At 47.4% G+C, this 27,461-nt stretch overlaps 1 protein-coding gene across 1 annotated transcript in view; it reads right to left on the bottom strand.

The window, feature by feature from the left end:
- Nucleotides 1–12,222: 12,222 nt before the first annotated feature.
- LOC311118393 (exostosin-1a-like) overlaps nucleotides 12,223–27,461 on the bottom strand; it is a 35,106-nt gene continuing 19,867 nt past the window's right edge. Inside the window, exons 5-10 of the mRNA XM_084193194.1 lie at nucleotides 27,311–27,429; nucleotides 24,864–24,959; nucleotides 21,954–22,043; nucleotides 21,534–21,694; nucleotides 13,281–13,452; nucleotides 12,223–12,732 (exon numbers count right to left, since the gene is read on the bottom strand). Coding sequence (XP_084049320.1) covers nucleotides 12,547–12,732; nucleotides 13,281–13,452; nucleotides 21,534–21,694; nucleotides 21,954–22,043; nucleotides 24,864–24,959; nucleotides 27,311–27,429 — 824 coding nt within the window. The 3' untranslated portion in view covers nucleotides 12,223–12,546. The remainder of the gene's footprint in view (nucleotides 12,733–13,280; nucleotides 13,453–21,533; nucleotides 21,695–21,953; nucleotides 22,044–24,863; nucleotides 24,960–27,310; nucleotides 27,430–27,461) is intronic.

The raw sequence follows: 27,461 nt of genomic DNA, 5'->3' as shown, positions 1-27,461 counted from the left end.
GCAAGTCCTCTCTGTAAAGCAAGTCCTCTCTGTAAAGCAAGTCCTCTCTGTAACTTGAGAGGAAAGCTACAAGTCAGAACCCACTGTGAAATTATAAATGATGAGCTACGTTTTTTATGTGACTAATTGGGATATAGGATGACTGAAAATGTTATTTATTCAGGTGAGATAGAGGGCCAAAATTACAATATTCCCCAAATGAGTTCAGACAAACTCTCCCAAGTTGAAACATTCTAGATGAACAGATTAAGGTGCTTCTGTGGATCCCAGCTGCCCACACACCTGGTTATTGATACAGTAATAGTATGATAATACAGATTGAGAGAGTCAGGATGAGACTTGGCCTCAGACTTGTCAGGAGAAGCTCAGTTTGTGATGTTCATAAATGAGGAGATCATCTGGTCTGTACAAGAGGGTCCAGACTGCTGACTGCAACATGGCTACCGGGGATAAATCATCTTCTTAAATAAACCTTCGCCGTAACCATTCCGTAATAGGAATCTTATGACTACATACAAATTCATGGTGTGTAATCATCATCATATCAGCTCCTCTGCAGTTGTGTAACAGGATGTTTGAGGACTCACTAAAGATCTGGTGGTTAAGGAAAAAGGAAAGTGCAGCTGCATTTTTAAACACATCTTGCCAAGCTCAGGGTGTCAATTTGCAGTGGGAAAAATGTAGCTCTTTTCTGCATTCTTCTCTGGCTGTTGTAGCATACATGGAGCAGAGCATGACACACTAGACCATCTGTCGAGAGGGAGTTTGGTGCAGATAACTTGATCACCGCAGTTTATACAGTAGATTGCGTCCGTCTAAAACCTTGGTTAGGTTTTGGGTTCGATTCCCACAGGGGGCCAGTATGAAAAATAAAAAAAATAATGTATGCACTCACTCTGGATAAGAGCGTCTGCTAAATGACTAAAATTAAAACATTAAAATTAAATTAATTAAAATTAGCTGGCCCACAGCCATTTAACTGTCATCCTGCAGTACTACAGAGATCTACCTTAACAGAATGGGAGGTTGATGTTTTCCAGATAGACTAATTCATCCCAGAACATCAGATCTGTACAACATCTGGAGAGGGGTCACATCTCACGAACCCCATCAGCATGATATGATGACGATCCTGTACTAAGCCCGGGCAGATTGGGTGATTTGTGTATCTGGAAGCCACCCAATATCAGGGCATTGAGTCCAGTCCAGAGGTGGGGTGGTTCGCTGGCAGTGGTACCACTATGGGATCAGCGTGGATAGATAGATGGATGCTGTTATTTATGTCTAAACCGATCGCTGCCTCGCTCCCAGACTGACGTACACAGCTGCTGTTTGGCACGGGGCTCAGCACACACACACACACACACACACACACACACACACACACACACACACACACACACACACACACACACACACACACACACACACACACACACACACACACACACACACACACAGGAGACAAGCAGCGGTATAACTTAGTCTGGCTCGCCCAGTGACGCCCCACCGTTCCACCTAACATGCAAAGTATGCTTGGGAATGATGCTCTGCCAATGTCAGAGTGCCTGATTTACAAGAGGATGTGAGGGGAAATGAGGAACTTTCCTGCCGCAGTAAAAATGTCCAGATGGATTATTTAATGAATTATAACTACTGCTATTTATCTGTGTAGTGGTATTAGCCTGTCTAAGTGTGTTAAGAGCAGTGGGGGTGGTGGAACGTTGGCCTCCAATGGCTAGTAGGGTAGATACTAGGCCTACAGATTCAATTCACATGAACACATCAATACAACACATGAAGGAAACATAACAACAAATGTATCCATTATTTTTTAATTTTTTATAAAATCGGTTTACAAAATGGTGATTTTTCTATTTGAATCTTCATCTCTATAAAATGATGTCTGTAATTACGAGGGTAGAGGAAGAGAACAGGCAGAGAGTAGCGAACATTAAAAATCGGTCTGATAAATACCAACATAGGTGAGGTCTGTCTGAATTAGCCTGGTCCCAGATCAGTTTGTGCTGCGCTACAATGACCATAGCAGGAGTTGGCAAGACGGTACAAAACAGATCTGGGACCAGGCTATGACTGAACCAACAGAGGCCCCATAATGTTCCTACTAAACAAAGGCAGGAATGTCTGTTACAGATCAGACGTAGTCCAGTGTTAGACAATAAGGTCACCTAAACAGCAGCTACTGCACGTGTCTGTGTTATTGGACACAGAGATCAACTAAACTAAAATGGGAACTTGCTCCTCTGTTAAAGGCAACAATACAATCATTCTGAAGTGGCTTTCTTTAAAAGGCACATTCATTTCACCTACAGTCACACAGCTCTCACCTACAGTCACACTGCTCTCACCTACAGTCACACAGCTCTCACCTACAGTCACACAGCTCTCACCTACAGTCACACAGCTCTCATCTACAGTCACACAGCTCTCACCTACAGTCACACAGCTCTCACCTACAGTCACACAGCTCTCACCTACAGTCACACAGCTCTCACCTACAGTCACACAGCTCTCACCTACAGTCACACAGCTCTCACCTACAGTCACACAGCTCTCACCTACAGTCACACAGCTCTCACCTACAGTCACACATCTCTCACCTACAGTCACACATCTCTCACCTACAGTCACACAGCTCTCACCTACAGTCACACAGCTCTCACCTACAGTCACACAGCTCTCACCTACAGTCACACAGCTCTCACCTACAGTCAAAACAAGGGAACATTATTTAAGCTAGGGATGTGAAATCCTGGAAGATTAAAGCTTTGGACTGTTGGCACAATAAGAGAAATGTAATGTTAATAATTGATCTATAAACATTTGAAGTCGGATGTTTACATCCATTTAGGTTGGAGTCATTAAAACTCGTTTTTTCAACCACTCCACACATTTCTTGTTAACAAACTATAGTTTTGCCAAGTCGGTTAGGACATCTACTTTGTGCATGACTCAAGTAATTTTTCCAACAATTGTTTACAGACAGATTATTTCACTTATAATTCACTGTATCACAATTCCAGTGGGTCAGAAGTTTACATACACTAAGTTGACTGTGCCTTTCAACAGCTTGGAAAATTCCAGAAAATGATGTCATGGCTCTAGAAGCTTCTGATAGGCTAATTGACATAATATGAGTCAATTGGAGGTGTACCTGTGGATGTATTTCAAGGCCTACCTTCAAACTCAGTGCCTCTTTGCTTGACATCATGGGAAAATCAAAAGAATTCAGCCAAGACCTCAGAAATAGAATTGTAGACCTCCACAAGTCTGGTTCATCCTTGGGAGCAATTTCCAAACGCCTGAAGGTACCACATTCATCTGTACAAACAATAGTACGCAAGTATAAACACCATGGGACCACGCAGCCATCATACCGCTCAGGAAGGAGACGCGTTCTGTCTCCTAGAGATGAACGTACTTTGGTGCGAAAAGTCAAATAAATCCCAGAACAGCAAAGGACCTTGTGAAGATGCTGGAGGAAACAGGTACAAAAGTATCTATATCCACAGTAAAACGAGTCCTATATCGACATAACCTGAAAGGCCGCTCAGCCAGGAAGAAGCCACTGCTCCAAAACCGCCATAAAAAAGCCAGACTACGGTTTGCAACTGCACATGGGGACAAAGATCGTACCTTTTGGAGAAATGTCCTCTGGTCTCATGAAACAAAAATAGAACTGTTTGGCCATAATGACCATCGTTATGTTTGGAGGAAAAAGGGGAAGGCTTGCAAGCCGAAGAACACCATCCCAACCGTGAAGCATCACAAAGCCCTGACCTCAATCCTATAGAAGATTTGTGGGCAGAACTGAAAAAGCGTGTGCGAGCAAGGAGGCTTACAAACCTGACTCAGTTACACCAGCTCTGTCAGGAGGAATGGGCCAAAATTCACCCAAATTATTGTGGGAAGCTTGTGGAAGGCTACCCGAAACGTTTGACCCAAGTTAAACAATTTAAAGGCAATGCTACCAAATACTAATTGAGTGTATGTAAACTTCTGACCCACTGGGAATGTGATGAAAGAAATAAAAGCTGAAATAAATCATTCTCTCTACTATTATTCTGACATTTCACATTCTTAAAATAAAGTGGTGATCCTAACTGACCTAAGACAGGGAATTTTTACTAGGATTAAATGTCAGGAATTGTGAAAAACTGAGTTTAAATGTATTTGGCTAAAGTGTATGTAAACTTCCGACTTCAACTGTACGCTACCGTTCAAAAGCTTGGGGTCACTTAGAAATGTCCTTGTTTTCCATGAAAACATACATGAAATGAGTTTGAATAGGAAATACAGTGATCCCTCGCCACTTCGCGGTTCACTTATCGCGGATTCGCTATTTCGCGGATTTTCATAATGCATTTTTTTTTTTTTTTTGGTGCATTGTGCTCTGCATTCTGATTCGCTAAAAACTCACTCCCGCTTCTTGTATCAAAACATGCTACGAATTGTGCTATCATTTTGTCGTCTCGTGCAGTTATGTGTACGTACATAAAACAGCTTGGCAAATTTACATTAAGTTGGCCAAATTATCTTGTAATTTCGAACATCTTCTAAACCCATAATGTCGACGAAACGGCCTACACGTGAGTCACTGTATTTGTATACATGTAATAGTTGCTAATTGTAAAAAAAAAAGTTTTCTATTTCGCGGATTTCACTTATCGCGGGTCATTTTCGGAACGTAACCCCCGCGATAAACGAGGGATTACTGTATAGCAAAATGCATAGGAAATGTAGTCATTGACAAGGTTAGAAATAATGATTTTTAACATAAATAATAATTGTGTCCATCAAACTTTGCTTTCGTCAAAGAATCCTCCATTTGCAGCAATTACAGCCTTGCAGACCTTTGGCATTCTAGTTGTCAATTTGTTGAGGTAATCTGAAGAGATTTCACCCCATGCTTCCTGAAGCACCTCCCACAAGTTGGATTGGCTTGATGGGCACTTCTTACGTACCATACGGTCAAGCTGCTCCCACAACAGCTCAATAGGGTTGAGATCCGGTGACTGTGCTGGCCACTCCATTATAGACAGAATACCAGCTGAATGCTTCTTCCCTAAATAGTTATTGCATAGTTAAGAGCTGTGCTTTGGGTCATTGTCCTGTTGTAGGAGGGAATTGGCTCCAATCAAGCGCCGTCCACAGGAAATGGCATGGCGTTGCAAAATGGAGTGATAGCCTTCCTTCTTCAAGACTCCTTTTATCTCCCGCTTTACCACCACCAAAGCACCCCAGACCATCACATTGCCTCCACCATGCTTGACAGATGGCATCAAGCACTCCTCCATCATCTTTTCATTTGGTCTGCGTCTCACAAATGTTCTTCTTTGTGATCCGAACACCTCAAACTTCGATTCGTCTGTCCATAACACTTTTTTCCAATCTTCCTCTGTACAGTGTCTGTGTTCTTTTGCCCATCTTTAATCTTTTGAATGAAGCTGCCAGTTGAGGACCTGTGAGGCGTCGGTTTCTCAAACTAGACACTCTAATGTATTTGTCCTCTTGCTCAGTTGTGATTTTTTCTAATGATCAATTAGCCTTTTAAAATGATAAACTTGGATTAGCAAACACAACGTGCCATTGGAACACAGGACTGATGGTTGCTGATAATGGGCCTCTGTACGCCTATGTAGATGTTCCATTAAAAATCAGCAGTTTCCAGCTACAATAGCCATTTACAACATTAACAATGTCTACACTGTATTTCTGATCAATTTGATGTTATTTTAATGGACCCAAAAATTGCTTTTCTTTCGAAAACAAGGAAATTTCTAAGTGACCCCAAACTTTTGAATGGTAGTGTAGATATACTGTACAGCTCTCCCTCAGATCAGACATTCAAGTACCTGCTCAAATAAAGACTAGTCATGTCCCTGCTAGCATGCTAGCAGATACCCATAGACTTCCAGTCATTGCGCTAACGCTAGTTAGCATTGGCTCGCGGAACTACCTCTTAACTTCCTTCATACTGGTCACAGAGACATAAAAACGGTGTCCACGAGTTCATCTGACTCCGGGGAAGTAGATAAAGGGTCTCATTGCCAAAATCCCGAAATACCCCTTTAACTCTAAAGGTTATGAACGTGTCAACTCAATCAATCAATCTGATCATGTTCATGTTAATGAGCTGAAGATGGACAAAGTAGAGTGCCTTTATTGGTAAAAACAGGTGATATGGGTGTTAGTCTTGATAGTGTGTTCGATTCCTGGGACCACCCACAAGTAAAATGTATATCCTCGGATAAAAGTATGTGCTAGATGGCTATATTATTAATATAGTGGTTCACCTGGTCTTGTGAGGGGAAGAACGTGGAACAGAGAATAAATGGCATAGAAGAACTTGTTCCCAGTTGGTATACTCACCCCTTAAATATAATCCTTTATATTCCTTGATGTTTCACTATGGTGTGACCGCACCATGATGTCTCAACTCATCTCTGATATAACACTGCATTAAATAGGGGAAAGTCAACTGTCAACCTTTCAGTGCAGATGGATCAATATGCTATGTCAACTGTCAACCTTTCAGTGCAGATGGATCAATATGCTATGTCAACTGTCAACCTTTCAGTGCAGATGGATCAATATGCTATGTCAACTGTCAACCTTTCAATGCAGATGGATCAATATGCTATGTCAACTGTCAACCTTTCAAAGCAGATGGATCAATATGCTATGTCAACTGTCAACCTTTCAATGCAGATGGATCAATATGCTATGTCAACTGTCAACCTTTCAATGCAGATGGATAAATATGCTATGTCAACTGTCAACCTTTCAATGCAGATGGATCAATATGCTATGTCAACTGTCAACCTTTCAAAGCAGATGGATCAATATGCTATATCAACTGTCAACCTTTCAATGCAGATGGATCAATATGCTATGTCAACTGTCAACCTTTCAAAGCAGATGGATCAATATGCTATGTCAACTGTCAACCTTTCAATGCAGATGGATCAATATGCTATGTCAACTGTCAACCTTTCAATGCAGATGGATCAATATGCTATGTCAACTGTCAACCTTTCAATATGCTATAAGGGATAAGGATGATGAGGTCAAAGGGCAAGGTTCATTGTACTTCAGTCAGAACTTCTTTACAACATCGGAAAATATAGCCCCCTAAAAGAAAATGGCAAATCAAGTTAAAAAGCTCAAAATCATCAAAGAGAAGCAGCGTGATCAAGGTGAGTTTCCATTCACACTCAGACTCCCAGATCACAACAACCACAACTACATTAGTCATAACTGGAGGCACGGTGAAATCTCAGTTCTGTGGTTGAGTTGTGTATCCCTAGCTTCTTACAGCAGGAAAACACAGACCCCAGCCAAGGCAGGAATACACAGACCCCAGCCAAGGCAGGTAAACACAGACCCCAGCCAGGAAAACACAGACCCCAGCCAAGGCAGGAAAACACAGACCCCAGCCAAGGCTGAACACAGTAGAGAGACTAGTGCTGCTGGCCACTTTACAAGCTAACTGAAACAGAGCTAAATAGTACTTTCAGATTCTGGCAGCAATTCTCTCTTGAACCTGTGCATAGTGTTTAGAACCGAACAGAATAGGGGTTAGCGTCTATAACTAAAGAAGCACTCCTCCCTCGGTTTCATTGTAGAGTTTAGCAGGTTGGAGGTGGGTGGGAGAGGTTTCCCACTAGTAGACTGAACACAGTCTGTAGAGACAGTCTACCAAGTAGACCGTAGATAGGACTGCAGCATGGATTCCCTTGACTAGAATGGCGCCGTATTGACCCTGAGGAGACGTCGTCAGCCATGGACCTCCTCTGTCCATAGTCATTAGAACATTCTAGAAAGTTCTAGAACAAAGTTCCCCAGACGTCCACGTTGTCAGTTGTGCATAAACTCGTTTTCTGTCTGTGTACAGCTCCTACCAAATACAGCCTGGGTTGTCACGGTTACCACTGTTAGCACCAGCAACAGCGGACAAGGACGGAGGGTTAGAGTGGAAGACGCAATCGTGGCGTCCTGGCTCCACAGCGCCCGGTCCTCCCCTCTTCTCCTCTCTTCTCTTCCCCTGTTCCTCTCTTCTCTCTGGGAGGGTCCCTGTGTGTCTCCCATTTCTCTACACTCCTGTCCTTCCAGGAGGCAGCAGGGGATCAGGCTGTTCTAGTCTCTCTCTGTCTCTCTCCACTCCACCATGGAGACGGAGGGGATCAGGCTGTTCTAGTCTCTCTCTGTCTCTCTCCACTCCACCATGGAGACGGAGGGGATCAGGCTGTTCTAGTCTCTCTGTCTCTCTCCACTCCACCATGGAGACAGAGGGGATCAGGCTGTTCTAGTCTCTCTGTCTCTCTGTCTCTCTCCACTCCACCATAGAGACAGAGGGGATCGGGCTGTTCTAGTCTCTCTCTGTCTCTCTCCACTCCACCATGGAGACAGAGGAGATCAGGCTGTTCTAGTCTCTCTCTGTCTCTCTCCACTCCACCATGGAGACAGAGGAGATCAGGCTGTTCTAGTCTCTCTGTCTCTCTCCACTCCACCATGGAGACAGAGGGGATCAGGCTGTTCTAGTCTCTCTCTGTCTCTCTCCACTCCACCATGGAGACAGAGGGGATCAGGCTGTTCTAGTCTCTCTCTGTCTCTCTCCACTCCACCATGGAGACAGAGGGGATCAGGCTGTTCTAGTCTCTCTCTGTCTCTCTCCACTCCACCATGGAGACAGAGGGGATCAGGCTGTTCTAGTCTCTCTGTCTCTCTGTCTCTCTCCACTCCACCATGGAGACAGAGGGGATCAGCCTGTTCTAGTCTCTCTCTGTCTCTCTCCACTCCACCATGGAGACAGAGGGGATCAGGCTGTTCTAGTCTCTCTGTCTCTCTCCACTCCACCATAGAGACAGAGGGGATCAGGCTGTTCTAGTCTCTCTGTCTCTCTCCACTCCACCATGGAGACAGAGGGGATCAGGCTGTTCTAGTCTCTCTCTGTCTCTCTCCACTCCACCATGGAGACAGAGGGGATCAGGCTGTTCTAGTCTCTCTCTGTCTCTCTCCACTCCACCATGGAGACAGAGGGGATCAGGCTGTTCTAGTCTCTCTGTCTCTCTCTCTCTCTCCACTCCACCATGGAGACGGAGGGGATCAGGCTGTTCTAGTCTCTCTGTCTCTCTGTCTCTCTCCACTCCACCATGGAGACAGAGGGGATCAGGCTGTTCTAGTCTCTCTGTCTCTCTCCACTCCACCATGGAGACAGAGGGGATCAGGCTGTTCTAGTCTCTCTCTGTCTCTCTCCACTCCACCATGGAGACAGAGGGGATCAGGCTGTTCTAGTCTCTCTCTGTCTCTCTCCACTCCACCATGGAGACAGAGGGGATCAGGCTGTTCTAGTCTCTCTCTGTCTCTGTCTCTCTCCACTCCACCATGGAGACAGAGGGGATCAGGCTGTTCTAGTCTCTCTGTCTCTCTCCACTCCACCATGGAGACAGAGGGGATCAGGCTGTTCTAGTCTCTCTGTCTCTCTCCACTCCACCATGGAGACAGAGGGGATCAGGCTGTTCTAGTCTCTCTCTGTCTCTCTCCACTCCACCATGGAGACAGAGGGGATCAGGCTGTTCTAGTCTCTCTCTGTCTCTCTCCACTCCACCATGGAGACAGAGGGGATCAGGCTGTTCTAGTCTCTCTCTGTCTCTCTCCACTCCACCATGGAGACAGAGGGGATCAGGCTGTTCTAGTCTCTCTCTGTCTCTCTACACTCCACCATGGAGACAGAGGGGATCAGGCTGTTCTAGTCTCTCTCTGTCTCTCTCCACTCCACCATGGAGACAGAGGGGATCAGGCTGTTCTAGTCTCTCTCTGTCTCTCTCCACTCCACCATGGAGACAGAGGGGATCAGGCTGTTCTAGTCTCTCTGTCTCTCTACACTCCACCATGGAGACAGAGGGGATCAGGCTGTTCTAGTCTCTCTGTCTCTCTACACTCCACCATGGAGACAGAGGGGATCAGGCTGTTCTAGTCTCTCTCTGTCTCTCTCCACTCCACCATGGAGACAGAGGGGATCAGGCTGTTCTAGTCTCAGTCTCTCTGTCTCTCTACACTCCACCATGGAGACAGAGGGGATCAGGCTGTTCTAGTCTCTCTGTCTCTCTCCACTCCACCATGGAGACAGAGGGGATCAGGCTGTTCTAGTCTCTCTGTCTCTCTACACTCCACCATGGAGACAGAGGGGATCAGGCTGTTCTAGTCTCTCTGTCTCTCTCCACTCCACCATGGAGACAGAGGGGATCAGGCTGTTCTAGTCTCTCTCTGTCTCTCTACACTCCACCATGGAGACAGAGGGGATCAGGCTGTTCTAGTCTCTCTCTGTCTCTCTCCACTCCACCATGGAGACAGAGGGGATCAGGCTGTTCTAGTCTCTCTCTGTCTCTCTCCACTCCACCATGGAGACAGAGGGGATCAGGCTGTTCTAGTCTCTCTGTCTCTCTCCACTCCACCATGGAGACAGAGGGGATCAGGCTGTTCTAGTCTCTCTCTGTCTCTCTCCACTCCACCATGGAGACAGAGGGGATCAGGCTGTTCTAGTCTCTCTGTCTCTCTCCACTCCACCATGGAGACAGAGGGGATCAGGCTGTTCTAGTCTCTCTGTCTCTCTCCACTCCACCATGGAGACAGAGGGGATCAGGCTGTTCTAGTCTCTCTGTCTCTCTCCACTCCACCATGGAGACAGAGGGGATCAGGCTGTTCTAGTCTCTCTGTCTCTCTCCACTCCACCATGGAGACAGAGGAGATCAGGCTGTTCTAGTCTCTCTCTGTCTCTCTGTCTCTCTCCACTCCACCATGGAGACAGAGGAGATCAGGCTGTTCTAGTCTCTCTGTCTCTCTCCACTCCACCATGGAGACAGCAGGGGATCAGGCTGTTCTAGTCTCTCTCTGTCTCTCTCCACTCCACCATGGAGACAGAGGGGATCAGGCTGTTCTAGTCTCTCTCTGTCTCTCTCCACTCCACCATGGAGACAGAGGGGATCAGGCTGTTCTAGTCTCTCTGTCTCTCTCCACTCCACCATGGAGACAGAGGGGATCAGGCTGTTCTAGTCTCTCTCTGTCTCTCTACACTCCACCATGGAGACAGAGGGGATCAGGCTGTTCTAGTCTCTCTGTCTCTCTCCACTCCACCATGGAGACAGAGGGGATCAGGCTGTTCTAGTCTCTCTGTCTCTCTCCACTCCACCATGGAGACAGAGGAGATCAGGCTGTTCTAGTCTCTCTCTGTCTCTCTCCACTCCACCATGGAGACGGAGGGGATCAGGCTGTTCTAGTCTCTCTCTGTCTCTCTCCACTCCACCATGGAGACAGAGGGGATCAGGCTGTTCTAGTCTCTCTGTCTCTCTGTCTCTCTCCACTCCACCATGGAGACAGAGGGGATCAGGCTGTTCTAGTCTCTCTCTGTCTCTCTCCACTCCACCATGGAGACAGAGGGGATCAGGCTGTTCTAGTCTCTCTGTCTCTCTCCACTCCACCATGGAGACAGAGGGGATCAGGCTGTTCTAGTCTCTCTGTCTCTCTACACTCCACCATGGAGACAGAGGGGATCAGGCTGTTCTAGTCTCTCTCTGTCTCTCTCCACTCCACCATGGAGACAGAGGGGATCAGGCTGTTCTAGTCTCTCTCTGTCTCTCTCCACTCCACCATGGAGACAGACGGGATCAGGCTGTTCTAGTCTCTCTGTCTCTCTCCACTCCACCATGGAGACAGAGGGGATCAGGCTGTTCTAGTCTCTCTGTCTCTCTGTCTCTCTCCACTCCACCATGGAGACAGAGGGGATCAGGCTGTTCTAGTCTCTCTCTGTCTCTCTCCACTCCACCATGGAGACAGAGGGGATCAGGCTGTTCTAGTCTCTCTCTGTCTCTCTCCACTCCACCATGGAGACAGAGGGGATCAGGCTGTTCTAGTCTCTCTGTCTCTCTCCACTCCACCATGGAGACAGAGGGGATCAGGCTGTTCTAGTCTCTCTCTGTCTCTCTCCACTCCACCATGGAGACAGAGGGGATCAGGCTGTTCTAGTCTCTCTGTCTCTCTCCACTCCACCATGGAGACAGAGGGGATCAGGCTGTTCTAGTCTCTCTCTGTCTCTCTCCACTCCACCATGGAGACAGAGGGGATCGGGTTGTTATAGTCTCTCTCTGTCTCTCTACACTCCACCATGGAGACAGAGGAGATCGGGTTGTTATAGTCTCTCTCTGTCTCTCTACACTCCACCATGGAGACAGAGGAGATCAGGCTGTTCTAGTCTCTCTGTCTCTCTACACTCCACCATGGAGACAGAGGAGATCAGGCTGTTCTAGTCTCTCTCTGTCTCTCTCCACTCCACCATGGAGACAGAGGGGATCAGGCTGTTCTAGTCTCTCTCTGTCTCTCTCCACTCCACCATGGAGACAGAGGGGATCAGGCTGTTCTAGTCTCTCTGTCTCTCTCCACTCCACCATGGAGACAGAGGGGATCAGGCTGTTCTAGTCTCTCTCTGTCTCTCTCCACTCCACCATGGAGACAGAGGGGATCGGGTTGTTATAGTCTTTCTATGTCCTTGTATTTCTTTCTCAGTATGGACACCTGGTCTTTAAACAGCACCGGGTCCAGTCGCATATTAGAGTGCACCAGGGGCATGCTGCCAAACCAGCTGGCAAACTTATTCATGCAGCTCTGCCGCTGGGCAAAGTGGTCTGGGTCGGCCCACCCAGACGCTCTGGAGGTCTGCAGGGAGAGAGAGACCGAGACATTAGTAATGATGCATTCATAATGTTACCAGTTAAAGTTGATGGTTTTACTGTGGTTATTGGTTTGTTTATTTTTCACAAATTTCATTGTGAAGGAAAAGAAACCCAATATATTTCCGCAACAATAAGAAACTTCTATAACAATGGAGGTTGGAGCTGTGGCGTCTGTTGAAGTCATCAGGAACATTAAGGAAATAAGGATAACATGAAAGAGCCATGGCACTTCCTGTGCATTAACTGTGAAATGGGAAATAAATCAAGAACAACCTTTATCAACCTTTCCCCTACAGATATGGTACACCCGCCAGGACGACGACTCAAAGCCAGAGTTGTTCCTGAGAAGGCTCAACCTCAATGTGCAGGTAATTGTGATTCCTTTCACGTTACATTGGATTGTACCCTGCATCTGAAACGTTTGTTGGACGTGTGTGTAAACTCCTTGTGAATGTATCATTTCCTGTGTTGTATAGTAATATCTCCAGTTGTTCCTAAGCAGGCCTAAAAGAAAGACCAGAAAGCCCTCACCTGCACCATCATGGTCTCCTTGTACTGTTTCTTCTGGGTGACCTTGATGGGAGGCAGCTTGGTGATGGCTGACACCAGGAAGTTCATCAGGATGTCTTCACAGTTAGACAGCTGGTCCACCAGGCCCCTCAGACTGGCCGGCAGGTAGCTGGTGTACAGGTAGTGGTAATATCTACAGGTAAAGACAGGTACAGGTAGGGTTAGGGTTTGACCGGTAGGGTTAAGGTCAGGGTTCACAGTTAGACAGCTGGTCCATCAGCCCCTTCAGACTGGCCGGCAGGTAGCTGGTGTACAGGTAGTGGTAATATCTCCAGGTAGTGGTAATATCTCCAGGTAGTGGTAATATCTACAGGTAGTGGTAATATCTACAGGTAGTGGTAATATCTACAGGTAAAGACAGGTAGTGGTAATATCTACAGGTAGTGGTAATATCTACAGGTAGTGGTAATATCTACAGGTAGTGGTAATATCTCCAGGTAGTGGTAATATCTACAGGTAGTGGTAATATCTACAGGTAGTTGTGACACTCTGGCTCTGGGACTTTTGTATTTGAGCCAGGGTGTATTTTGATTTGTTGGGTTTTGGTGTTGTATTTCTAGGTTTGCCTTTCTGTTGGTTGTAATTCTAGGTTTGGTCATTGACTCCCAATCGGAGGTAACGAGTGTCAGCTGTCGGCTCGTTATCTCTGATTGGGAGCCATATTTATTCTGTATGTTTTCTTGTGGGAGTTGTGGGTTTTTGTTCCAGGTTCAGTCATAGTTACTGTAGGACTTCACTATCGTCATTTGTTTGTTGTTTTCGTGGTTGCTTTTATGTAAATAAAGTCATCATGTTCACTCCACGCGCTGCGTATTGGTCCGCTTCCTCAGACGATCGTGACAGAAAAACCCACCATAAAAGGACCAAGCAGCGTGTCAAGCGGCAACAGGATTTATGGACGCCTATCAAGGATTCATGGACTTGGGAGGAGATACTGGATGGAAAGGGTCCTTGGGCACAACCGGGAGAATATCGCCGCCCTCGTGAAGAGCTGGAGGCAGCTAAAGCCGAGAGGAGGCGGTATGAGGAGGCAGCACGGAGTCAAGGCTGGAAGCCCGTGGGTACTACCCAAAAATTTCTTGGGGGGGGGCTTAAAGGGAGTGTGGCGAAGTCAGGTAGGAGACCTGCGCCTACTCCCTGGACTTACCGTGGAGAGCGAGAGTACGGGCAGACACCGTGTTACGCAGTAGAGCGCATGGTGTCTCCTGTACGCAGGCATAGCCCGGTTCGACACATTCCAGCTCCACGTATCGGCCGGGCTAGATTGAGCGTTGAGCCGGATGTCATGAAGCCGGCCCAACGCATCAGGCCACCAGTGCGTCTTCTCGGGCCGGCGTACATGGCACCAGCCTTACGCATGGTGTTCCCGGTTCGCCCACATAGGCCGGTGCGGGTTATTCCACCTCCCCGTACTGGTCGGGCGACGGGGAGCATCAAGCCGGGTAAGGTTGGGCAGGCTCAGTGCTCAAGGGGGCCAGTACGCCTGCACGGTCCGGTATTTCCGGCGCCACCTCCCCGCTCCAGCCCAGTACCACCAGTGCCTACACCACGCACCAAGCCTCCTGTGTGTTCCCCGAGTCCTGGGCGTCCTGTTGCTGCTCTCCGCACTAGCCCTTATGTGCGTCCCCAGGGTCCAGCATGCCCTGTTCCGGCTCTCCGCACTAGCCCTTATGTGCGTCCCCAGGGTCCAGCATGCCCTGTTCCTTCTCCCCGCACTAGGCGTTATGTGAGTCCCCAGGGTCCAGCATGCCCTGTTCCGGCTCTCCGCACTAGGCGTTATGTGAGTCCCCAGGGTCCAGCATGCCCTGTTCCGGCTCTCCGCACTAGGCCTTATGTGAGTCCCCAGGGTCCAGCATGCCCTGTTCCGGCTCTCCGCACTAGCCCTTATGTGCGTCCCCAGGGTCCAGCATACCCTGTTGCTTCTCCCCGCACTAGCCCTGAGATGCGTGTCCTCAGCCCGGTACCTCCAGTTCCGGCACCACGCACCAGGCCTACGGTGCGCCTCAGACGGCCAGAGTCTGCCGTCTGCCCAACGGGGCCTGAACTGCCCGTCTGCCCAAAGGCGCTTAAGCCGCCCGTCTGCCATGAGCCTTCAGAGCCGTCCGCCAGACCGGAGCCGCTAGAGTCTTCCGCCAGACAGGATCAGCCAGAGCCTTCCGCCAGACAGGATCAGCCAGAGTCTTCGGCCAGCCATGAGCAGCCAGATCCGTCGGCCAGCCATGAGCAGCCAGATCCGTCAGCCAGCCATGAGCAGCCAGATCCGTCGGCCAGCCATGAGCAGCCAGATCCGTCAGCCAGCCATGAGCAGCCAGATCCGTCAGCCAGCCATGAGCAGCCAGATCCGTCAGCCAGCCATGAGCAGCCAGATCCTTCAGCCAGCCATGAGCAGCCAGATCCGTCGGCCAGCCACGAGCAGCCAGATCCGTCGGCCAGCCATGAGCAGCCAGATCCGTCAGCCAGCCATGAGCAGCCAGATCCGTCAGTCAGCCATGAGCAGCCAGATCCTTCAGCCGGCCATGAGCCGTCCAGCCAGGATCCGCCAGAGCCGTCCAGCCAGGACCCGCCAGAGCCAGCCAGCCAGGATCCGCCATTGAGTCCGGTGCTGTCCCTTAGCCTGGTGCTGCCCCTTATCCTGGTTCTGCCCCTTAGTCCGGTGCTGCCCTTTAGTCCGGTGCCGCCCCTTAATCCAGTGGGGTGTAGTTGGGGGGTGGTCATGTGGAGGAGGCTACGGAGGCGGATAGTGACTAAGGTGGGGTGGGGACCACGACCAGGGCCAGAACCGCCACCGTGGACAGACGCCCACCCAGACCCTCCCCTAGACTGTATGCTGGTGCGCCCGGAGTGCGCACCTTTAGGGGGGGGTACTGTGACACTCTGGCTCTGGGACTTTTGTATTTGAGCCAGGGTGTATTTTGATTTGTTGGGTTTTGGTGTTGTATTTCTAGGTTTGCCTTTCTGTTGGTTGTAATTCTAGGTTTGGTCATTGACTCCCAATCGGAGGTAACGAGTGTCAGCTGTCGGCTCGTTATCTCTGATTGGGAGCCATATTTATTCTGTATGTTTTCTTGTGGGAGTTGTGGGTTTTTGTTCTTAGTTCTGTCAGTGTTGCAGAGGACTTCACGTATCGGTCGTGTTTTGTTGTTTTGTTCCAGACTTTTGAATAAATAAAGTCATGTTTCTTGGACACGCTGCGCCTTGGTCATACTTGGACGACATCGACCCACGTGACAGTAGTGGTAATATCTACAGGTAGTGGTAATATCTACAGGTAGTGGTAATATCTACAGGTAGTGGTAATATCTACAGGTAGTGGTAATATCTACAGGTAGTGGTAATATCTACAGGTAGTGGTAATATCTCCAGGTAGTGGTAATATCTACAGGTAGTGGTAATATCTCCAGGTAGTGGTAATATCTACAGGTAGTGGTAATATCTACAGGTAGTGGTAATATCTACAGGTAGTGGTAATATCTACAGGTAAAGACAGGTAGTGGTAATATCTACAGGTAGTGGTAATATCTCCATGTAGTGGTAATATCTACAGGTAGTGGTAATATCTACAGGTAGTGGTAATATCTACAGGTAGTGGTAATATCTACAGGTAGTGGTAATATCTACAGGTAGTGGTAATATCTACAGGTAGTGGTAATATCTACAGGTAGTGGTAATATCTCCAGGTAGTGGTAATATCTACAGGTAGTGGTAATATCTACAGGTAGTGGTAATATCTCCAGGTAGTGGTAATATCTCCAGGTAGTGGTAATATCTCCAGGTAGTGGTAATATCTACAGGTAGTGGTAATATCTACAGGTAGTGGTAATATCTACAGGTAGTGGTAATATCTACAGGTAGTGGTAATATCTACAGGTAGTGGTAATATCTACAGGTAGTGGTAATATCTACAGGTAGTGGTAATATCTCCAGGTAGTGGTAATATCTCCAGGTAGTGGTAATATCTCCAGGTAGTGGTAATATCTCCAGGTAGTGGTAATATCTACAGGTAGTGGTAATATCTACAGGTAGTGGTAATATCTACAGGTAGTGGTAATATCTACAGGTAGTGGTAATATCTACAGGTAGTGGTAATATCTACAGGTAGTGGTAATATCTACAGGTAGTGGTAATATCTCCAGGTAGTGGTAATATCTACAGGTAGTGGTAATATCTACAGGTAGTGGTAATATCTCCAGGTAGTGGTAATATCTACAGGTAAAGACAGGTAGTGGTAATATCTACAGGTAGTGGTAATATCTACAGGTAGTGGTAATATCTACAGGTAGTGGTAATATCTCCAGGTAGTGGTAATATCTACAGGTAGTGGTAATATCTACAGGTAAAGACAGGTAGTGGTAATATCTACAGTGAGGGAAAAAAGTATTTGATCCCCTGCTGATTTTGTACGTTTGCCCACTGACAAAGACATGATCAGTCTATAATTTTAATGGTAGGTTTATTTGAACAGTGAGAGACAGAATAACAACAACAAAAATCCAGAAAAACGCATGTCAAAAATGTTATAAATTGATTTGCATTTTAATGAGGGAAATAAGTATTTGACCCCTCTGCAAAACATGACTTAGTACTTGGTGGCAAAACCCTTGTTGGCAATCACAGAGGTCAGACGTTTCTTGTAGTTGGCCACCAGCTTTGCACACATCTCAGGAGGGATTTTGTCCCACTCCTCTTTGCAGATCTTCTCCAAGTCATTATGGTTTCGAGGCTGACGTTTGGCAACTCGAACCTTCAGCTCCCTCCACAGATTTTCTATGAGATTAAGGTCTGGAGACTGGCTAGGCCACTCCAGGACCTTAATGTGCTTCTTCTTGAGCCACTCCTTTGTTGCCTTGGCCGTGTGTTTTGGGTCATTGTCATGCTGGAATACCCATCCACGACCCATTTTCAATGCCCTGGCTGAGGGAAGGAGGTTCTCACCCAAGATTTGACAGTACATGGCCCCGTCCATCGTCCCTTTGATGCGGTGAAGTTGTCCTGTCCCCTTAGCAGAAAAACACCCCCAAAGCATAATGTTTCCACCTCCATGTTTGACGTTGGGGATGGTGTTCCTGGGGTCATAGGCAGCATTCCTCCTCCTCCAAACACGGCGAGTTGAGTTGATGCCAAAGAGCTCGATTTTGGTCTCATCTGAACACAACACTTTCACCCAGGCAAACTTCAGACAGCCCTGTATATGTGCTTTCTTGAGCAGGGGGACATTGCGGGAGCTGCAGGATTTCAGTCCTTCACGGCGTAGTGTGTTACCAATTGTTTTCTTGGTGATTATGGTCCCAGCTGCCTTGAGATCATTGACAAGATCCTCCCGTGTAGTTCTGGGCTGATTCCTCACCGTTCTCATGATCATTGCAACTCCACGAGGTGAGATCTTGCATGGAGCCCCAGGCCGAGGGAGATTGACAGTTCTTTTGTGTTTCTTCCATTTGCGAATATTCGCACCAACTGTTGTCACCTTCTCACCAAGCTGCTTGGCGATGGTCTTGTAGCCCATTCCAGCCTTGTGTAGGTCTACAATCTTGTCCCTGACATCCTTGGAGAGCTCTTTGGTCTTGGCCATGGTGGAGAGTTTGGAATCTGATTGATTGATTGCTTCTGTGGACAGGTGTCTTTTATACAGGTAACAAGCTGAGATTAGGAGCACTCCCTTTAAGAGTGTGCTCCTAATATCAGCTCGTTACCTGTATAAAAGACACCTGGGAGCCAGAAATCTTTCTGATTGAGAGGGGGTCAAATACTTATTTCCCTCATTAAAATGCAAATCAATTTATAACATTTTTGATATGCGTTTTTCTGGATTTTTTTGTTGTTATTCTGTCTCTCACTGTTCAAATAAACCTACCATTAAAATTATAGACTGATCATGTCTTTGTCAGTGGGCAAACTTACAAAATCAGCAGGGGATCAAATACTTTTTTCCCTCACTGTACAGGTAGTGGTAATATCTCCAGGTAGTGGTAATATCTACAGGTAGTGGTAATATCTACAGGTAAAGACAGGTAGTGGTAATATCTCCAGGTAGTGGTAATATCTACAGGTAGTGGTAATATCTACAGGTAGTGGTAATATCTCCAGGTAGTGGTAATATCTACAGGTAGTGGTAATATCTACAGGTAAAGACAGGTAGTGGTAATATCTCCAGGTAGTGGTAATATCTACAGGTAGTGGTAATATCTACAGGTAGTGGTAATATCTCCAGGTAGTGGTAATATCTACAGGTAGTGGTAATATCTACAGGTAGTGGTAATATCTACAGGTAGTGGTAATATCTACAGGTAAAGACAGGTAGTGGTAATATCTACAGGTAGTGATAATATCTCCAGGTAAAGACAGGTAGTGGTAATATCTACAGGTAGTGGTAATATCTACAGGTAGTGGTAATATCTCCAGGTAGTGGTAATATCTCCAGGTAGTGGTAATATCTACAGGTAGTGGTAATATCTCCAGGTAGTGGTAATATATACAGGTAGTGGTAATATCTACAGGTAAAGACAGGTAGTGGTAATATCTCCAGGTAGTGGTAATATCTCCAGGTAGTGGTAATATCTCCAGGTAGTGGTAATATCTCCAGGTAGTGGTAATATCTCCAGGTAGTGGTAATATCTACAGGTAGTGGTAATATCTCCAGGTAAAGACAGGTAGTGGTAATATCTACAGGTAGTGGTAATATCTCCAGGTAAAGACAGGTAGTGGTAATATCTACAGGTAGTGGTAATATCTACAGGTAGTGGTAATATCTACAGGTAGTGGTAATATCTACAGGTAAAGACAGGTAGTGGTAATATCTACAGGTAGTGATAATATCTCCAGGTAAAGACAGGTAGTGGTAATATCTACAGGTAGTGGTAATATCTACAGGTAGTGGTAATATCTCCAGGTAGTGGTAATATCTCCAGGTAGTGGTAATATCTCCAGGTAGTGGTAATATCTACAGGTAAAGACAGGTAGTGGTAATATCTCCAGGTAGTGGTAATATCTCCAGGTAAAGACAGGTAGTTGTAATATCTACAGGTAGTGGTAATATCTCCATGTAGTGGTAATATCTCCAGGTAGTGGTAATATCTACAGGTAGTGGTAATATCTCCAGGTAGTGGTAATATCTACAGGTAGTGGTAATATCTCCAGGTAAAGACAGGTAGTGGTAATATCTACAGGTAGTGGTAATATCTACAGGTAGTGGTAATATCTACAGGTAGTGGTAATATCTACAGGTAGTGGTAATATCTACAGGTAGTGGTAATATCTACAGGTAAAGACAGGTAGTGGTAATATCTACAGGTAGTGGTAATATCTACAGGTAGTGGTAATATCTACAGGTAGTGGTAATATCTACAGGTAGTGGTAATATCTACAGGTAGTGGTAATATCTCCAGGTAGTGGTAATATCTACAGGTAGTGGTAATATCTACAGGTAGTGGTAATATCTACAGGTAGTGGTAATATCTCCAGGTAGTGGTAATATCTACAGGTAGTGGTAATATCTACAGGTAGTGGTAATATCTACAGGTAAAGACAGGTAGTGGTAATATCTACAGGTAGTGATAATATCTCCAGGTAAAGACAGGTAGTGGTAATATCTACAGGTAGTGGTAATATCTACAGGTAGTGGTAATATCTACAGGTAGTGGTAATATCTACAGGTAGTGATAATATCTCCAGGTAAAGACAGGTAGTGGTAATATCTACAGGTAGTGGTAATATCTACAGGTAGTGGTAATATCTACAGGTAGTGGTAATATCTACAGGTAGTGGTAATATCTACAGGTAAAGACAGGTAGTGGTAATATCTACAGGTAGTGGTAATATCTACAGGTAGTGGTAACATCTACAGGTAAAGACAGGTAGTGGTAACATCTACAGGTAAAGACAGGTAACATCATTTGGAGTTAGGATTAGACAGACTGGCCGGCAGGTAGCTGGTGTTCAGGTAGTGGTAATATCTGGAGGACAGGTAACATTAGTTGGAGTTAGACTTCAGTCAGCTCCCCTATAGCTGTTTTGATATGAAACAGTCAAAGTTGCGGCTCAACGGTAGCCGACCCTACTCCTGGAGAGCTAACTACCCTCCTGCCCGGTTTTGTTTCAGCCCCTAATCTAACACAACTGATTCTATTAATCACTGGCTAAGGGCTGGAGCAAAAGCCCGGACATCTAGTAGGTCTCCAGGAGAAGGTTTGGTCTGTAGCGTCGTGCCCGCCTTCTCACCTGTGGTATATAGCAGCTCCTGTCAGGACCATAGAGTAGTCGTTGGTCCACTTGGAGGTGTAACCCCACCTCTCCTTGTTGCTGTCCCAGAAATGACTCCTGGCCGGGTATCCCACAATCCTCTCTGGGAAACTCTGCCACACTGTGAAAGCAAAGTCCACCTGCAAAAAAGGGAGAGAGTGGCAACACTGAGCACCTAAAGCTCGTAACGCAACTCCAGTATAACACGCAATCCTCCCGTTCAGCTTCAGGTCACCTGTTGTGACAGTGCCACAGCATACAGATGAAGTTGACCGTTTTTTTTCATAGCTTTGCCCATGTCATTTATAGAAATGGTGAACAGATCTGGGCCTAAAATAGAACCTTGTGGTACCCCTTTAGTTTACATACGGTAGTAATAAACTACTGGCAGTAACTCACCTCAGTAGTAGAGAGAACGGTATCCTCGTCCAGACTCAGAACGGCGTCTGTTGGTATGGCGTCATAGGGCAGGAAACGACTGCTCATCACCTGAAGACACAGCAACAAACAGTAGGGCTCGTCACTGCAACAATCAATACAAATGACTAGATATCTTAGAACAATCAATACAAATGACTAGATATCCTAGAACAATCAATTCAAATGACTAGATATCTTAGAACAATCAATATAAATCACTAGATATCTTAGAACAATCAATACAAATGACTAGATATCTTAGAACAATCAATACAAATGACTAGATATCCTAGAACAATCAATTCAAATGACTAGATATCTTAGAACAATCAATATAAATCACTAGATATCTTAGAACAATCAATACAAATGACTAGATATCTTAGAACAATCAATACAAATGACTAGATATCCTAGAACAATCAATTCAAATGACTAGATATCTTAGAACAATCAATACAAATGCCTAGATATCTTAGAACAATCAATACAAATGACTAGATATCTTAGAACAATCAATACAAATGACTAGATATCCTAGAACAATCAATTCAAATGACTAGATATCTTAGAACAATCAATATAAATGACTAGATATCTTAGAACAATCAATACAAATGACTAGATATCCTAGAACAATCAATTCAAATGACTAGATATCTTAGAACAATCAATATAAATCACTAGATATCTTAGAACAATCAATACAAATGACTAGATATCTTAGAACAATCAATACAAATAACTAGATATCCTAGAACAATCAATTCAAATGTCTAGATATCTTAGAACAATCAATATAAATGACTAGATATCATTAGAATGTGCTTACTAGGGCTATATTTAGACTTGTCTCTGTATCCATAAAGCATATTGATGTATGTGAAGCTATAGGAGAAGAGGACTCACCTTGCTCTCCCCCTCTATGACCAGGACAGGTACAGAGGACTCACCTGGCTCTCCCCGTCTATGAACAGGACAGGTACAGAGAACTCACCTGGCTCTCCCCGTCTATGAACAGGACAGGTACAGAGAACTCACCCTGCTCTCCCCCTCTATGACCAGGACAGGTACAGAGGACTCACCTGGCTCTCCCCCTCTATGACCAGGACAGGTACAGAGGACTCACCTGGCTCTCCCACTCTATGACCAGGACAGGTACAGAGGACTCACCTGGCTCTCCCCCTCTATGACCAGGACAGGTACAGAGGACTCACCTGGCTCTCCCCCTCTATGACCAGGACAGGTACAGAGGACTCACCTGGCTCTCCCCCTCTATGACCAGGACAGGTACAGAGAACTCACCTGGCTCTCCCCCTCTATGACCAGGACAGGTACAGAGGACTCACCTGGCTCTCCCCCTCTATGACCAGGACAGGTACAGAGGACTCACCTGGCTCTCCCCCTCTATGACCAGGACAGGTACAGAGGACTCACCTGGCTCTCCCCCTCTATGACCAGGACAGGTACAGAGGACTCACCTGGCTCTCCCCCTCTATGACCAGGACAGGTACAGAGAACTCACCTGGCTCTCCCCCTCTATGACCAGGACAGGTACAGAGGACTCACCTGGCTCTCCCCCTCTATGACCAGGACAGGTACAGAGGACTCACCTGGCTCTCCCCCTCTATGACCAGGACAGGTACAGAGGACTCACCTGGCTCTCCCCCTCTATGACCAGGACACGTACAGAGGACTCACCTGGCTCTCCCACTCTATGACCAGGACAGGTACAGAGGACTCACCTGGCTCTCCCCCTCTATGACCAGGACAGGTACAGAGGACTCACCTGGCTCTCCCCGTCTATGACCAGGACAGGTACAGAGGACTCACCTGGCTCTCCCCCTCTATGACCAGGACAGGTACAGAGAACTCACCTGGCTCTCCCCCTCTATGACCAGGACAGGTACAGAGGACTCACCTGGCTCTCCCCCTCTATGACCAGGACAGGTACAGAGAACTCACCTGGCTCTCCCCCTCTATGACCAGGACAGGTACAGAGGACTCACCTGGCTCTCCCCCTCTATGACCAGGACAGGTACAGAGGACTCACCTGGCTCTCCCCCTCTATGACCAGGACAGGTACAGAGGACTCACCTGGCTCTCCCCCTCCATGACCAGGACAGGTACAGAGGACTCACCTGGCTCTCCCCCTCTATGACCAGGACAGGTACAGAGAACTCACCTGGCTCTCCCCCTCTATGACCAGGACAGGTACAGAGGACTCACCTGGCTCTCCCCCTCTATGACCAGGACAGGTACAGAGGACTCACCTGGCTCTCCCCCTCTATGACCAGGACAGGTACAGAGGACTCACCTGGCTCTCCCCCTCTATGACCAGGACAGGTACAGAGGACTCACCTTGCTCTCCCCCTCTATGACCAGGACAGGTACAGAGGACTCACCTGGCTCTCCCCCTCTATGACCAGGACAGGTACAGAGGACTCACCTGGCTCTCCCCCTCTATGACCAGGACAGGTACAGAGGACTCACCTTGCTCTCCCCCTCTATGACCAGGACAGGTACAGAGGACTCACCTGGCTCTCCCCCTCTATGACCAGGACAGGTACAGAGGACTCACCTGGCTCTCCCCCTCTATGACCAGGACAGGTACAGAGGACTCACCTGGCTCTCCCCCTCTATGACCAGGACAGGTACAGAGGACTCACCTGGCTCTCCCCCTCTATGACCAGGACAGGTACAGAGGACTCACCTGGCTCTCCCCCTCTATGACCAGGACAGGTACAGAGGACTCACCTGGCTCTCCCCCTCTATGACCAGGACAGGTACAGAGGACTCACCTGGCTCTCCCCCTCTATGACCAGGACAGGTACAGAGGACTCACCTGGCTCTCCCCCTCTCTGACCAGGACAGGTACAGAGAACTCACCTTGCTCTCCCCTTCTATGACCAGGACAGGTACAGAGGTGGCAGGCCAGCGGTGTTTGGCCGGGGGGGGCTTGTCACAGTTCCATAGGATTATCACCTGGAAAAATATGACGTACATTTAAAACATGAAATGATGTCTTCCTTTGGATAGCTTATATCACAACCAAAAGCTACTATATGAATTATGATTACCTGATATAAAAGCACACATTCATGTAACATTGATAAAGAAATCTATATTGTGACAACATGAAATGTGCAACGTAGAGATATATAAGTATATATCTAACTCAAAATTATATTTTTGGGTTGATTCTATGACTCATGCCAACCTCATACAGCACGGTGCTAGCTGTTACCTAGGCAAAGTACTGAGACTTGGCGACCGCCACCAGGAGCAAAAACATCTACATTCTACAAGGTTCTTACTGCAGAAGGAGTTCTATTTCTGGGTTGATTCTATGACTCATGCTAACCACATACGGGCATGCGGTGCTAGGAGTGAACTGGGCGCGCACACAGTACTGGCATTGTGGTGCTGTGATCTAGATAGCCTAGCGGGCCACAGTGTTGAGATGTGGTGCTGTGAGCTAGATAGCCTAGCGGGCCACAGTGTTGAGATGTGGTGCTGTGAGCTAGATAGCCTAGCGGGCCACAGTGTTGAGATGTGGTGCTGTGAGCTAGATAGCCTAGCGGGCCACAGTGTTGAGATGTGGTGCTGTGATCTAGATAGCCTAGCGGGCCACAGTGTTGAGATGTGGTGCTGTGAGCTAGATAGCCTAGCGGGCCACAGTGTTGAGATGTGGTGCTGTGAGCTAGATAGCCTAGCTGGCCACAGTGTTGAGATGTGGTGCTGTGAGCTAGATAGCCTAGCGGGCCACAGTGTTGAGATGTGGTGCTGTGAGCTAGATAGCCTAGCGGGCCACAGTGTTGAGATGTGGTGCTGTGAGCTAGATAGCCTAGCGGGCCACAGTGTTGAGATGTGGTGCAGTGAGCTAGATAGCCTAGCGGGCCACATTGTTGAGATGTGGTGCTGTGAGCTAGATAGCCTAGCGGGCCACAGTGTTGAGATGTGGTGCTGTGAGCTAGATAGCCTAGCGGGCCACAGTGTTGAGATGTGGTGCTGTGATCTAGATAGCCTAGCGGGCCACAGTGTTGAGATGTGGTGCTGTGAGCTAGATAGCCTAGCGGGCCACAGTGTTGAGATGTGGCACTGTGAGCTAGATAGCCTAGCGGGCCACAGTGTTGAGATGTGGCACTGTGAGCTAGATAGCCTAGCGGGCCACAGTGTTGAGATGTGGTGCTGTGATCTAGATAGCCTAGCGGGCCACAGTGTTGAGATGTGGTGCTGTGAGCTAGATAGCCTAGCTGGCCACAGTGTTGAGATGTGGTGCTGTGAGATAGATAGCCTAGCTGGCCACAGTGTTGAGATGTGGTGCTGTGAGCTAGATAGCCTAGCTGGCCACAGTGTTGAGATGTGGTGCTGTGATCTAGATAGCCTAGCGGGCCACAGTGTTGAGATGTGGTGCTGTGAGCTAGATAGCCTAGCTGGCCACAGTGTTGAGATGTGGTGCTGTGAGCTAGATAGCCTAGCGGGCCACAGTGTTGAGATGTGATGCTGTGAGCTAGATAGCCTAGCGGGCCACAGTGTTGAGATGTGGTGCAGTGAGCTAGATAGCCTAGCGGGCCACAGTGTTGAGATGTGGTGCTGTGAGCTAGATAGCCTAGCGGGCCACAGTGTTGAGATGTGGTGCTGTGAGCTAGATAGCCTAGCGGGCCACAGTGTTGAGATGTGGTTCTGTGAGCTAGATAGCCCAGCTGGCCACAGTGTTGAGATGTGGTGCTGTGAGCTAGATAGCCTAGCGGGCCACAGTGTTGAGATGTGGTGCTGTGAGCTAGATAGCCTAGCGGGCCACAGTGTTGAGATGTGGTGCTGTGATCTAGATAGCCTAGCGGGCCACAGTGTTGAGATGTGGTGCTGTGAGCTAGATAGCCTAGCGGGCCACAGTGTTGAGATGTGGTGCTGTGAGCTAGATAGCCTAGCGGGCCACAGTGTTGAGATGTGGTGCTGTGAGCTAGATAGCCTAGCTGGCCACAGTGTTGAGATGTGGTGCTGTGAGCTAGATAGCCTAGCGGGCCACAGTGTTGAGATGTGGTGCTGTGAGCTAGATAGCCTAGCGGGCCACAGTGTTGAGATGTGGTGCTGTGAGCTAGATAGCCTAGCGGGCCACAGTGTTGAGATGTGGTACTGTGATCTAGATAGCCTAGCGGGCCACAGTGTTGAGATGTGGTACTGTGAGCTAGATAGCCTAGCGGGCCACAGTGTTGAGATGTGGTGCTGTGAGCTAGATAGCCTAGCGGGCCACAGTGTTGAGATGTGGTGCTGTGAGCTAGATAGCCTAGCGGGCCACAGTGTTGAGATGTGATACTGTGAGCTAGATAGCCTACCTGGACACAGTACTGGGACTTGGCGACAGCCACCAGTAGCTTGAGGACTGGCTGGGACTGGGAGACCAGGGGAGTCACAACATGGATGACCGCAGTGAACTTGGGGCGAGGCTTGATACCTTGGAACACAGCCAAATGTCAACAATGTTAA

Source organism: Coregonus lavaretus (assembly GCF_964263955.1).
Source record: "Coregonus lavaretus genome assembly, contig: HAP1_SCAFFOLD_480, whole genome shotgun sequence".
In the NCBI taxonomy this organism is placed as follows: domain Eukaryota; kingdom Metazoa; phylum Chordata; class Actinopteri; order Salmoniformes; family Salmonidae; genus Coregonus; species Coregonus lavaretus.
The sequence above is the reverse complement of the archived record's forward strand: the minus strand, read 5'-3'. Positions and strand labels throughout refer to the sequence as shown.